The sequence below is a fragment of the Panthera onca genome, chromosome D1 (assembly GCF_046562875.1).
Source record: "Panthera onca isolate mPanOnc1 chromosome D1, mPanOnc1 haplotype 2, whole genome shotgun sequence".
In the NCBI taxonomy this organism is placed as follows: domain Eukaryota; kingdom Metazoa; phylum Chordata; class Mammalia; order Carnivora; family Felidae; genus Panthera; species Panthera onca.
Genome location: NC_138348.1, coordinates 89,415,100 through 89,428,441, shown reverse-complemented (window position 1 = coordinate 89,428,441; position 13,342 = coordinate 89,415,100). Strand labels below are relative to the sequence as shown.

The 13,342-nt window shown below is 44.1% G+C and overlaps 1 protein-coding gene across 6 annotated transcripts in view; it reads right to left on the bottom strand.

The window, feature by feature from the left end:
- Positions 1-523: 523 nt before the first annotated feature.
- Positions 524-13,342, bottom strand: part of ARHGAP32 (Rho GTPase activating protein 32) — a 298,544-nt gene continuing 285,725 nt past the window's right edge. For all 6 annotated transcript variants that reach the window (XM_060605213.3, XM_078432952.2, XM_078432951.2 and 3 more), the window contains 4 exons: positions 13,035-13,106; positions 9,838-10,716; positions 8,141-9,114; positions 524-6,593 (listed from right to left, as the gene is read on the bottom strand). In XM_060605213.3, coding sequence (XP_060461196.3) covers positions 4,341-6,593; positions 8,141-9,114; positions 9,838-10,716; positions 13,035-13,106 — 4,178 coding nt within the window. In that variant the 3' untranslated portion in view covers positions 524-4,340. The remainder of the gene's footprint in view (positions 6,594-8,140; positions 9,115-9,837; positions 10,717-13,034; positions 13,107-13,342) is intronic.

Here is a 13,342-nt window from a genome sequence, read left to right as displayed (position 1 = left end):
TTTCTTCATCTGGGTTTGCCACAAACCAGCTTGCCACAGAGTGTAGGAGCTGACTCCTTTCTGGTCATTTCTCTCTGAAAAGTCAACAGGATGTCCAAGATGCTTTGAGGGAATCTTTGGAAATGTGGTGGTGATTTCAAATCCCCTTGTGGAGGGCTCCTGAGCTCAGAAGCCAATTCAGTTTCCTTGAAACTGGCAGCTTGGGAGTCAGGTCACAGCAGACGGTGTGGGCTCCTTGGGGCAGCCCTAGATGGGGCAAGGCAAGTCTGTCTACACCTTCCAGCACAGTGCAACAGGTCTCTGTCTTCCTAAGTGACTGTTTGACCTGGGAAAAACCTGGCCAGGCGGCACACTGTGGCAAGTAGATATAAAAACAGGAGATGTTAAATCTCTTCCCTCAAATATATTCCATTTGGTATCATAATGTGTCATACACTCAGATTTGAATGTTGTTGAATATCCCCAATTACCCCATTCTGTTATAGCCATATTAGGTTGAAAAGGAAACACATACACAAAGAAGTCTGTTTTAACCTGAAATAATTTTGTTGATATTTGAATTGCTTTCAGTGGGACATTTGCTTTCAACCACAAGATATCTCCATCTGGATTATCGGAGTACAAAATCTCTTCTCTCCCCCCTCCCCCAACCAAAACAAAGAAACAAACAAAACCCCAAACCCACAACTCAGCTTCAAATAAGTTTTGAAGAAATGAGACTCTAAATATTTACATATGGGTCGAGAAATAAATCACAAAACTATTTACAAAAATACACAAGCTTATATGCATTAACAATTTACACCAGTTCACAAAAATATTAAAACATAAAAAAAAAACACTATATAAATTAAAGTTAAGAACTCAAAAGTATGATCTAAGACTTCCTAGGATGCTTCTCTCATGCAGGTCATGGCTGAAAAAATCAGGTTTTGCTACCTTAGAATCTAAACTGTGAAACAACCATTTTTAGTCTTTGAACGCTAACAGTACTAATCAGAAAAGGAAAAAAGACCCTCTGTGCACACCAACATTAAAGTATACCATTCCTGACATTTCCGTAACACACAGTACTGAAAATCACATGCCTCTAACCATTTGGAAAGTAACTTTCTGACATACTTCTGCTTTCCTTATTATTTCCTTACACACACTGCTCAGACGATACTCGGCCAACATAATGAATGGATGACTGACAAACGGGGCTGGGAACGGGTATTTGGACTTTGCAGGCTCCGTTTTTAACTCAAAGGGCACATTCCAAATTTATGCCATATGTGTCTATTGCTGTTTCCATGTGGTCACCCAGTCTTCTATCTCCACTCATATTAATGGTCCCTCTTCTTTACATAGTCCTAGAATTTTTCAACCTGACTCTAACTTAAAAAAAAAAAAAAAATGCTCTGCCATTATAAAAGTGTGCAGGCCCTGTCCGTGGGACCATCCCGGAAACTTGCATGTTTTAAAGGAAACTGAATACAATAAGCAGTAAGACTCGGATGAAATTAATAAGAAAATGGCACCTCTGGGGCGGTCAGCAAAGTCTCTGGCCAGACGTCTAGGGCATATTCATTTCAGTCAAACCAAACTGGGACATTGGAATTTTGCCAAAAAGATACAAGCTGGAGACATGGCGAAGAAAATACCAATCGAATTCAATTATGGGTCTGATGCACAAGGGCAGCTCCATTTCCTTGATCACAATGTTCCGTATCAAAGCTCGAACATTTAATTACTGCTTGTGAAGTCGCACACAAGGTGAACTATGCTGAGGTAACCTGGCTCACAGTGATTTGCTGTGCACTTTCTACCCTACAAGACCAGAAAGGGAAAGATACAGGCAAAGTCCTTCAAAGAGCTGACTCCGAAGTTAAGGCTGTATCTACATCAAGTGACACAACTCTAGATTTTACCTAAAGTTTGTGTTTCACGATTATACCAGTAATTTGGGTCATTCTTCTGTATTCAAAATATTCACCTGATATTTCTAAGCCCATAGGACATTAATTAAGTAATTGCTTTGAGGAATTAACCTTAGTATTCATAAAATAGATTTAGGTTCAGGAGTAAACAATGTGTGTGACAACAGATCCACAAATATTAAGACTGGACAGGACTCCTTCAGCCACCTCCTTCTGGGCTCTCCGTTACTAACACCATCTGTACCTCGTCATACCGGCTCCTTTCTAACGCTCCGTGCTGCTGGTGAGAACTTACAGGGCATGTGTGACCTCAGAGGGATAATGCATTGCCTACTTGACAAAAAGATGGTTAAGGTTAAAAAAAAAAAAAACGTTAATGCTGCATACTCACCAAAGATCAAAATTCTGTATGTAGCACCTGACATGTTTGTGTGCTAGAAGAAAGTATCCTATCAGCTTTCCTAACACTGTGACTATATTCCCATTGTGTCTACATGTTTAATCTAGAGACCTCCGTTTCCACAGACCTTTCACAGGTCAGCATTTCAGGATTGCTACCATGATCTTTATTGACTGAATTCCTCTCATCAATTCTGGGGAAACAAAAGAAAACCTTATAGAGTATCTCCACATATAAATAAATGTGTTCTTAAAACTTTATTTTTTTCTAAATATAAACCCTTAAAATGCAATCACATGATTTTCTTTTAAATAAAAAAAAGAACTGGCAGGAATCCTAATCTTTATACAATTTCACAGCAATAATAGCAGCATGTATTTAGCCTCGTAAAAGATTTCTTCCTTTGCTCTAAATAAAAGTTAATTCCAAGTTTTAAAAAGCCAGAGCAGCAATCATCCAGTAAATGGAATGAAATTCTCCTAGTGTCTTCTACAAACTGAGCTTTTCAAACATGTGCATGGACAAAACTCAAGTATTACTGAGAGTTATGGAATGCCACGACAATCGAAACTCGTTTGTTAAGTATAGGACTGCCTTGTCAGTCTGGCGTATGTGCTCGGGGGGGGCAGGGGGTGTTGAGAAGATGGAGTGGAGTGGCCGGCCAGACAGTGGTCTGCTCCTGCTCTAACCGAGAATGTGACTTTCAGAAGAAAGTCCTGGGTACTCAACATGTTTAACATGCCCGCAGAGCTGTAAGAGCTATTCCTGCGATGCTGGTGTAAATGGTAATTAAGGACGACTGTGGTTGCACAAGTACAGTGTGAACAAACAGCACGTGAATCCTTAGGATGTAAACAGTGAACTGCCCAGAATTCTGGTGCAAGGGGGCTGTGCACTAAGTGTAATTATTGCAGGGGTTTGCAGTTTACTAACAGGTAATTCATAGCTACTTTAAGAGTTCCCAAGAAACCTGTATTCTGGTTTAGAAACAGAAATTAACATGTAAATTTGTAATCATGATAAACGATGTGTATTTATCCACCAGTCAAGTCACGCTGGGTTTGTTTTTTTTTCTCCCAATGGCGGGGGGCGGTGGGGGGGGGGGAGTGGCTTTGGAGAACAAATGGTGTGAGATGTTTTACTAGGATTACAATTTATCAAATATTATTGAGAGAAAAAAAATTACTGAAGGCAGGCAACACATCAGAAGCACTGATGGGGTTCTGTGGTGCTAACAAAGTTCACTGAGTTCTGCCTACGAAGCTTCTTCTCACTTTAGAATCCCTTCTGCAGTGGACATCAGCCTGCTCGCCGAACTGCACGGAACAACTCTGAGAAGGATGAAAAGGACGTGGTTCAGCTTGGGTCTAAATGGCCTGACATTTTATGATGACTCTTTCTTAAATGCTTCAAGTCTTAATTCCTTTATTGTTTTTTGTAATTATAATGTGCTAATTGTCTGACAGAATCATCTGAAGGATCGGGGAGAAGTTTTTCTCTGTTCGAATTTAACACACCAGACCCTTCCAAGTCAGGGAGAAGGAAGTGAGGGCAACTGAGTGTCAGTCTGGGCATCTGCATGGCTACTGAAAAAGTACGGAGGAATGCCACAGAAAATGCAAAAGCCTACCAGGAAATAGACAGAAACTGCTCTGCGCTATATAGCAAACACTAAGAAGGACAAAGTTAAATTCAAATTCGGTGAAAGGCAGTCCTCAGGCTCTTACAAAATTAGCCCCATATGGCAAGTATGGTCTGTGACAAATTTCTTCACTAGGTTTTCAACACAGTGCTTTACAATCATTCAGATTTCTTTTAATGACAAAAATCAGTCTATAGATGGAAGAGGTGGTGATGAAGCAGGGAGGGGGAAAAATGGTAATTTTTCTTTTTTGTTGTTTTAATGTGGTAGGGGGGAATTGTAGCTTTTTTTTTTTTTTTTAATCTTTTTGGTTACTGAAAAAAATAGAACAGTCCACTGTCCAGCAGAGGCTGCTTCAACTCTATTGCTCCGGGGCTCATTCTGCATGGATCTGTGTTTCGGGGTGCTGCAAGGACAACTCTGTGGGCAGGAAGGCCCCCTGACCCAGAGCGGTAGCATATGTCCTGTTTTGTGGGTGGGGGAAGCCAGAGGGCACATAGGTCCCCATCGCTCCTCCTGCAAAGCCTCCTCGCTGGTGCTGGGGTGGGGAGTGGTAACCCTCCAGGTTGTCATACTGGGACACAACAGTCATACCGCCCTGGCGCTTGCCATGTGTTTGGTATTGGTACAGCACAGTGGGGTCCCTCTCCGCGTGCTGAGTATGGTGGAGCTTCAGGCTATGACTCCGCTCCGGTTTCGGGGGTGGGACTACTGACTGGCCCAGGTGTTCCTCCTCTTTGTAGCAGTCTCTGGAGTGTTTCTCTGGGGCGGGAGGCTGCCTAGCCCGAGGCCTCTCTAGCTCTTTGGAGAGCCTCACCTCTTTGTGGTTCAGTCTCAGAGACTCCTGCCCCGATGTCATGTATGTCCCTCCAGAGTTATGGTAGCTGACTGGCTCAGAAGTGTCTGGAATCCCTTTGGGCCCATAATCTAACTGGCCAGCCCCTTGGGGGTAAGGTGGCCCATTTTTTGATTCACATAACTGCCTATGGCTTGCTTCCTGATGTGCCCTGTGCTCAGGGAGACTACAACCCATGTCGTGAAGCTTCCTGTTCCTGAGGCTACTCTGCTTCTGAGGGAGGGATGGTTTCTCCGACTGTCCGTTGCCATATCCTCCGTGGTGGTGGGCTCTATCAAACTCTGGCTCTGGATGCTTCCTGTAGAAGCGCTCCTCTCCCTCGGGACTGACGGCCTTGGCTGCGTGCCGCCCCTCCTTGCCCTCTGCCACTGAGAGAAGTCCAGTTTTCCCAGGATCTGATTTACTACGCAGGTGGATGACATAGATCCCACCCAGGTCATCCTGCACGGCCGGGGTCATGTTATCATACTGGGACATGACAGGCCCTTTCACCTTCTGCCGAGCGCGGCTCTCTCTCCGGATAGACTGCATGCGGTATTTTTCCATGTCCTCAAGATCCCATGAGGTGTAAGTGTGCTTTACCTCCGCAGTTGGAGGCATGTTGACTACATTATGGTCATTACCAGAGAAATAGCCGGTCATGTTGGCCCGGGGACGTGGGAGCAAACCAGCGTAACTGTAGAAGTTCTTTCCTTGCAGCCTCGGATTGTAGAAGGCAAAATCGCGATTGGGTAGGCGGTGAAGGGGCCTCAGCTGTACTGTGCTGTAGGCGTCCACATCACACAGGGCTCCTTCTGGACTGTAATAGGAGCTAGAAGAACTGGAGTACGGGCTATACCGGTAGTGGACCCGGCCATTCTCAAAGTAAGGCTGAAGCTGAGTGACGTGATAATCTGAGCGGGCCTGGGAGGACTGATATGGCTTATACTGGTACAGGGGTCTTGGGCAGTAGGCTGGTTCATCGTCTGGGGGAACTTCCGTCCGTGAAATGGGAACCGAGCGAATCATGGAAGACGGAGGGGCATGGAGAGACTGTACCCTCCGGATGGTAGGGTATGGAGGAATATCTTCAGGGTAACAACTACTCCTAACGGAGGAGCCCAAAGAAGATACATACTCAACTCGGCCGCATGGCTTGGAGTGATGTCCAGACGCGTTTCTTCCTGGGGCCACGTATGTGTTGTAACGAGGTCCCATGGAGGCTGGTGGCTCTGATCTGGCACCATACACCTGGTGCTGCTCCAGTTTATTGTGGTGTGGAGGTACGCTCTGGGGACGGTACTGGCAGTTTGGGATCATACTGAAATGCAGACAGTTTTCTGGACCAAAGGGTTCAGTGGTGACATCAGGCCTCGCGAAGGCGGAATAAGTCGTCTTCTGAGAAGCATGTTTAGGTTGTGGGACAGGAAGTGGTAAAGGCAGAACATCGTCCACAGGAGCTGAAGAAGCAGTGACAAAGGGGTGATAGCTGGCGCTGCTGGCAGGATCTGCACTATTGGAGTGGATGGCAGCGGCCATTTTACTCTCCAGCGTCCTGGTTGGGGGCACCGGTGCGGTAAAGCCACAGGACGAGTACACGGGGACAGACTCGGTGCGCAGGTGCAGTGGCGGGGCCCTGGCACCTTCCCGCACCTTGTCAGGAAGGCCCGGCTGGAGAGCAGGAGCAGACATGGGACACTGAACGGCTGTGCTGCCATCACCGACCAGGACATGTGCGGGGTCATCGGTGGCTCTGGGTTCAGGTGGTCTCTCTGGAGCTGGAACTGCTTGAACCTATTGAAAGATGACCACATTATGAGCTTATTTTTTATGCTCCCCTCTGTGGAATCAAACACTGTTCGATTCGTAACCCACACTCTGAGGCTATTTGGGGTAGCAGCATGAAATTTCCCAAGCCATGTGGTGGCACTGGTCAAGACGGCAAGCCAGTCTGTCCTCGCTGCCAGGAAAAGAAGGTCTGTGCTGCAGCTGCTACAGCAGCCATTACCATCCTTGGAAAACTGTTCTAACTTACGATCAGTCTTCAATGTGAGACAAGGCTGCTTATGACATGACCTTAATGTGCAGACCAAAACACATAGGCAAGCTCAGGGGCACCTGAGTGGCTCAGTCGGTTAAGCATCCAACTTCGGCTCAGGTCATGATCTCATGATCTCGCAGTCTGTGGGTTCGAGCCCCATGTCAGGCTCTGTGCTGACAGCTCAGAGCCTGGAGCCTGCTTCGGATTCTGTGTCTCCCTCTTTCTCTGCCTGTCCCCTGCTCATGCTCTGTCTCTGTCTCTCAAAAATAAGTAAACATTAAAAACATTTTTTTAAAGTATAGTCAAGCTCAAAAATATACATCCATCTAGCTAGTCTATCCATCTAGCTCAGCCTCCATGCCAAGAACATTTTGTTAAATAAGGAGAGTTGATCCCAGCTGGAGAGATTTGTGAAGTGAATCACAGTGACAGGTAGTGAGCAGTTTAAGCCCCCGAATCCAGGGAAGGGTAAGGAAGTGACCTGTCTGATGTGCCATTCAAATCAGTTACTGTCTGTCTCCACCTTCTATTCCACCCTGGTCTGTAGCAGCTGAAGCCAAACGGGACCCCCACAGCAACGGTGCTTCCTGAGAAGCAGTTGCTAGAAACAGCATCCTCCACTAAAGACTAGATATTGAAGTCCTTTTAGTTCACGGTGACCACAAAACGCATGGACTACTTTTCTAAAGTACAAGAAAATTTGAAAGAAACTTCAGCATTCTGCATACAACATTCTCTCATCACAACAGATGTCTGGCTGCAGAACAACCTGCTGGCTTATGCTAGGAACATAACAAAAGACCTAAAATGATGTAATCGCTTACATTTCTAAAAAACGTCTGTAAGGCAGAAAGGCAGAATAAAGCACGGTCATTGTGCACATGTGAATAATTGGCACAGGGTGGCTAAATGACTTGCCCACAGTCACAATGAATCACTGGTGGAGTTGGGCAAAAAACAAAAAACAAAAAACAAAAAATACCAACCTGCAGCCCCGAGAACTGCAGCCCAATGTGACTTATTTGATCATGACCTCTCTGTATTACAAGAAGAAACCACCTAGATGCTTTAGGAAGAGAAGATAGCAGGCAGAATTCAACAACAATCATTGAGTAACTGCTCCTTCCTCAGAGAACAACCAGCATCAGGGTAAAGGCAGGGTCCAACCTCAGATAGGAAACGTTTCATGGAAACCTGCCACAGGACTTAAAATAAATGTCGTATCTGACTCACCCTGCTCACAAATGACATACCTTTGGAAAGCATTTCTTTCATCTCCCTGAATCCCTCCCCTTCTTACCTTGTGGGAATTATTTAATCCTGTGCTGGCCGCTGCTTGTACCTGCCCCGTGACGGGCAGCTGCTCCGCTGGCCTCTGGGAGGGAGGTGGGGGAAGGGGGCGGCTAGTTCTGTGCGGACGCTGGAGGGTGGCGGCAGCAAAATCAGCTGCGGTGGGTTGCTGGACCACATCCCAGCTGGCTTCCCTGGTGCTTATCTCAGCCGCCGCTGGAGCGGTTGTCAGGTAAGCCATGGTGGCTGTGCTGGTATTCTCTTCAGGGGACCCAGAAGGAGGGTAGATTTTGTCCTTCGGCAAACTAGAAGGTGTGGGAGATTTGTCTGCAAGTTCTGAAGGGTGATGGGGTTTATCTACACTTGCACCAAGATAAGGAGACTGATCTCCGCTATAGAAATGAAGCTGAGGCTGGTCCTGATCCATAAAGGAGACAGTTGGCATACTGGTCTTCCCAGACTGGTCTTCAGAGAAGCTTATGTGATCATCAGACTTAGAGTCTGTTAAGGGAACTGATGGGATTCTGGCCTTTTCTGGGTCCCCAGATAAATAGGTTTGATGTGGATGATTCCCTGGTAAGTCTGCCTGGTGGAGCTGCTCCCCGGATTCAGTTGCACTGGAATGAGCGTGATTCCCAATTGCTGTGTCTGCTACAGGTTGGTCACAGTTCCCAGATACCTCATTCTGGAGGCGGGATTCCTCTGCTGGCCTATCAGTTTGGTAATAGGCTTTATCTAGAGTGATGTTAGAGTAGGAACTAGGCAGTTTATCTTCGTTTGCAGCCACTGCTAGGTCTCCGTAATTCGTATAAGCAGCCTGGGCGGGCCCTGGTCTCTTCAATGACTGAGTTGAAGCTTGCTGTGCAGACTCAGCCAGTGCTAGCGCCAACAGGCGGGCCACATTTTTCGGAGGCGGTGGTGGTGGGATAAGAGAGACTGAACTGACGGGAACGGAATCCTGAGGGGGGTCATGGGTAACTGCTCCTGGTGGGAAATTGGGAAAGAAAATGAGAGTGAAAAGGTAGCTTGTGTTATCCTGTACTGGAAATCCAAACACTCCCCATCCGATCACTACCAAATAGGTGCCTTCCATATTTCAAAATGGCAATCCATGACTTCCATCCCACATGCAAATGTTGTAGAAAACACATCTGGTTCAGGAGGAAAACTAAAACAAATTGTTTAGAGATTGCAATCTCCTCTTGAACTGCTACAGAGATGAGGGGGAAAAAAAAGCGGGTCCCTCATCGGGCTCAGAAAAGATTGCTTAGAAAACAAGCTTCAAGTGCCTGAAGACTGTTATTAAGAATAGTTTTTTTTGTTTGTTTTTGTTTTTTACATCTGATGGTGTAGGCTGGCTGGTTAACTTGTAAGGCTATAATATAGGTATTTTTATTAGAAGAGAAAACAGAATCAAGAGCTACAAAGTTGTGCAAAAATTATCCATGAATTCTGACTGTCCAAAGACTTTAAAAGGGGACTTTATGAAGGTCTGGAGCAGGACCATTGGTCCTTTGGGAGACTTTTGTTTGACTGATTTTAATTTAGGGCTTTGAGCCATCAGCACCTCCCAGAAAAAACAAAAAAACATTCTCTTTGATTAAAGGCTAGCTGTGGAGCAAATTTCTCTCTTAAAAGGCACAGATGGCACACAGGATTGATGATCCCTCTTAGCTTAAAGAAAGAATGGAGAAAAACAAATGGTACCTGTCTGAGTCTGTCCAGAAGGTACAGCCTTACTCTGACTGCTTAAGACGGCCTGTTCCTCTTTCCCTGGTGACTCTACTTCTGTAGCAGCCACCTGGTCTAGGGGCTGGACTTCAGACTCACATCCTTCTTGGGACTCTCTCTCTTTTGTTTTCATCTTTACTACCTGGGTGGGGGATCTATTTATGACATCACTTTCTTCAATGCTTTTGTTCCAAGTTGGAGAAGACGCATTCGGAGCTGCTGTATTTGAAACCGTACCAATGACTTCAGATACCCGAGTGGGAAGAGTCACTGAAATTGGCTCAGATATGTTCATTGAAGGCGATTTGCTTAGTTTCCGTCCAATCTTTGGAGAGAAAGCGTAGACAACCTTTTCAGTGAATGAGGATGGCTTGGATGACTTCTCTTCAGTTGGGCTCAAGTCCAGGGTAAAGAATGGACTCAGTTTCTCCTGCAGAGGAGAGACGGCTTCAGAACTTGCCGTGCTTCCTGGAGTCTGCGACTGGCTACCACCTGCTTCTGTATCCTTTTTATTGGCACTTGGTTTATCCTTGGAGTATCCTAATGAATCTAAAAAGGAGGCACCGCTCTCCAGACATTCTGATTCAGCCTTAGGGGGACTACACTGAAATGACATGGGATCAAAATCCAGGCTGGCTACTCCAATGTCTGGTGGGCTCAAGTCAACATCTTCAGCTGCGTGAGGAGACATAAGAGCTGGAATATGGAGCAGCCCTACTTCCTCCTCACTTTCATTGTCATGGGGCAGATTATCATAGGAGTTACAGCGGTTCCCCAGCATTTCTCCATTAAAAGAGGCACTCAGTGCATCACTGCTAGATCTGGGTCTTCGGGGTCGGAACAGCTTGGAATCGCCTGGCAAAAACGGATAACATTATCAACATTTGAATGCATATGATACACAATACACAACACCATGAAAGTCACCTAGTCAGTAGAGTAGTAATGCACTACGTAGGGTAAGAAAATGTTAACGTCTCAGTTTCTTTCCAGAAATTGTCTCTTGGGCGTACAGTTGGAACTCCCAAACCAAAAGCTAAATAACAAAAACATCTGATAATATTCAGAGAGAGAATGCAGGCTTTTATGGTTTCAACAGGAAAAAGGACTCAGAACTATTATTATTAGTCCAACATTGACTCCTGTGGTGACTTTGGGCAAGATTTCATTTCTTCTGGTCTTAGTTTATCACTCATCTCACACATGACTTCTAAGACAGAATCAACCACTAAAAGAGTACTTTGGATATATAATAGCAAAGGGGATTTTTTGTTTTTGTTTTTGTTTCTTTGGCAGGAAAAATCCTCATAATAACCACATTTCTAAAAAGCAAACATCTCAACTAAAAACTCCCTACAATTCCATAAAGTATTTACATATATTTAGTACAGGATTCTTTTCAGATACTTAAGCAAAAACAATTTCATTTTTTTTCTTTAATGAGTATAGGCTTTGAGTTTCTCAGGCAGAGTCCTTCCACAGTAGACTGTTACATGATTTTATGATATTGCTAAATATCCACTGGTAAAAGAAATCTTCTATCCCACCATTCTATTACAATTATTAGAATCACCATGTTGAAAATGTACTATAAAGAACTAGATAAATGCATTCAAAATGTGTTAACCACTTATAAAATTAATCTATACTAAAATATTATTTTCTGCTTAATACTGGCATCTACCCAGGGGTGCCTGGGTGACTCAGTCGGTTGAGCGTCTGACTTAGGCTCAGGTCATGATCTCACGGTTCGTGAATTCGAACCCTGCATCGGGCTCTGTGCTGACAGCTTGGAGCCTGGAGCCTCCTTCGGATTCTGTGTCTCCCTCTCTCTCTCTCTGCCCCTCCCTTGCTTGCACTCGGTCTCTCTGTATCTCTCTCAAAAATAAATAAACACTAAAAATATTTTTTAAAAATACTGGCATCTACCCAGTCCAGTTCATTATATCTGTGAGTCATTCTCTTAACTACAGAGAAATGGAAAATCTTGGAACCCTTAAGATGTCAGACACCCAACTAAGGGATGTGTGAGGGTTTCTTGAATCACAAGCAGAGCCACGTGTCCATGAGGATCTGGCAGTTAGAAGAGTTAATAAATGAAGATGAGAAATCCGACCAGCATGACGACACCCAGGATACCTCAAAAACATGATTTTAATATCAACAGATTAAGAAAGCCCTAGGGAAATCAATGTAGCTCCTGATTATTTTTGTAAAAAGGGCCTTTTTTTTTTTTTTTTTGAGAGAGAGAGCAAGAGCAAGTGAGTGAGTGCAAGTGGGGGAGGGGTAGAGGGAGGGAACAAGAGAGAATCTTAAGCAGCCTCCACAGTGAGCACGGAGCCCAACACAGGGCTCAATCTCAGGATCCCAAAACCATGAGATCATGACCTAAGCCAAAATCAGGAGTCTGACGCTTAATTGACTGAACCACCCAGGAGCCCCCAAAAGGGCCTTCTTTACAATCCTGCTGCATATGCCAAACATGAAGTAAAGGAGGTCCTATTTGTTATTATATGGCTTTGTCAAAAAAGTTGTACGTCCTTCTAATATTGCAGTTCACTGTTCAGTCTAAAACATAGTACATAACTGCAACTATAACCTGACTTTTGCCAAGTAGGGGCTTAAAAAACTTACTTTCCTGATTTTTAGTTTTGTCAAATTGCAGTGAAACCATTTTGTACCCTTCACTAGAATTTTGGTCGCCATTTTAAGAGGATTCACTTGCAAGTTTTCTTCTCCTCATACTGAGGATATATCTTCAGATAATGAGGACTGCCTATAATCAATCTTATCTATGAAATTTAATGTCAGGTTAAGCCATTTACAAGACAAAAGACTACTAGTCTGAAAGCTGCTTCATTTTATACTTTGTGAGACTGTGCTTTCATGAAATCTAAAGCAAGAAATACATCATTTTCCACTGGGCATTAATAAATATAAATGGCTAACTTAAAACATTTCACCTATTTTTATGTAAACTGAATAGCAATCATGTCAAAGTGAGGAAATGAGAGACTGGTACTATATGAAAATATCAATGGACAATGCTAGATATTAGGATTCTTTGGAAATGATAGTCTATAGCCTATTTATTAAGCATGTACTTATTAAATATCCTCAATTGTGTTCTTTAATGAAATAAAGAATAAAACAATTGATGCTTTTAGTCTTACCATCGACTGCATGGAGAGAAGTAAGAGATTCTTCACTCTTAGCTGAACGGAGGGTTCCTTCTGTCCTGCCACCTGAAGAAGGAAATCCAAATAGCGTGAAGTTTTATTCACTGCTACAGATGTAGAGGAAAGGAACACTGTTCGTCTCTATACACATTTAAACTGCCAAGAGTGAACAGCTTTACATTTTGACAATCACATTCAATTTAAGCATTATATTATATAAGGTGCTGTCTTGTTTTCAGATGGTTTCCTATGTGAAAAATCTCTTCTAAAAGATTATGAACTTGAGAATACAGATGAATTTT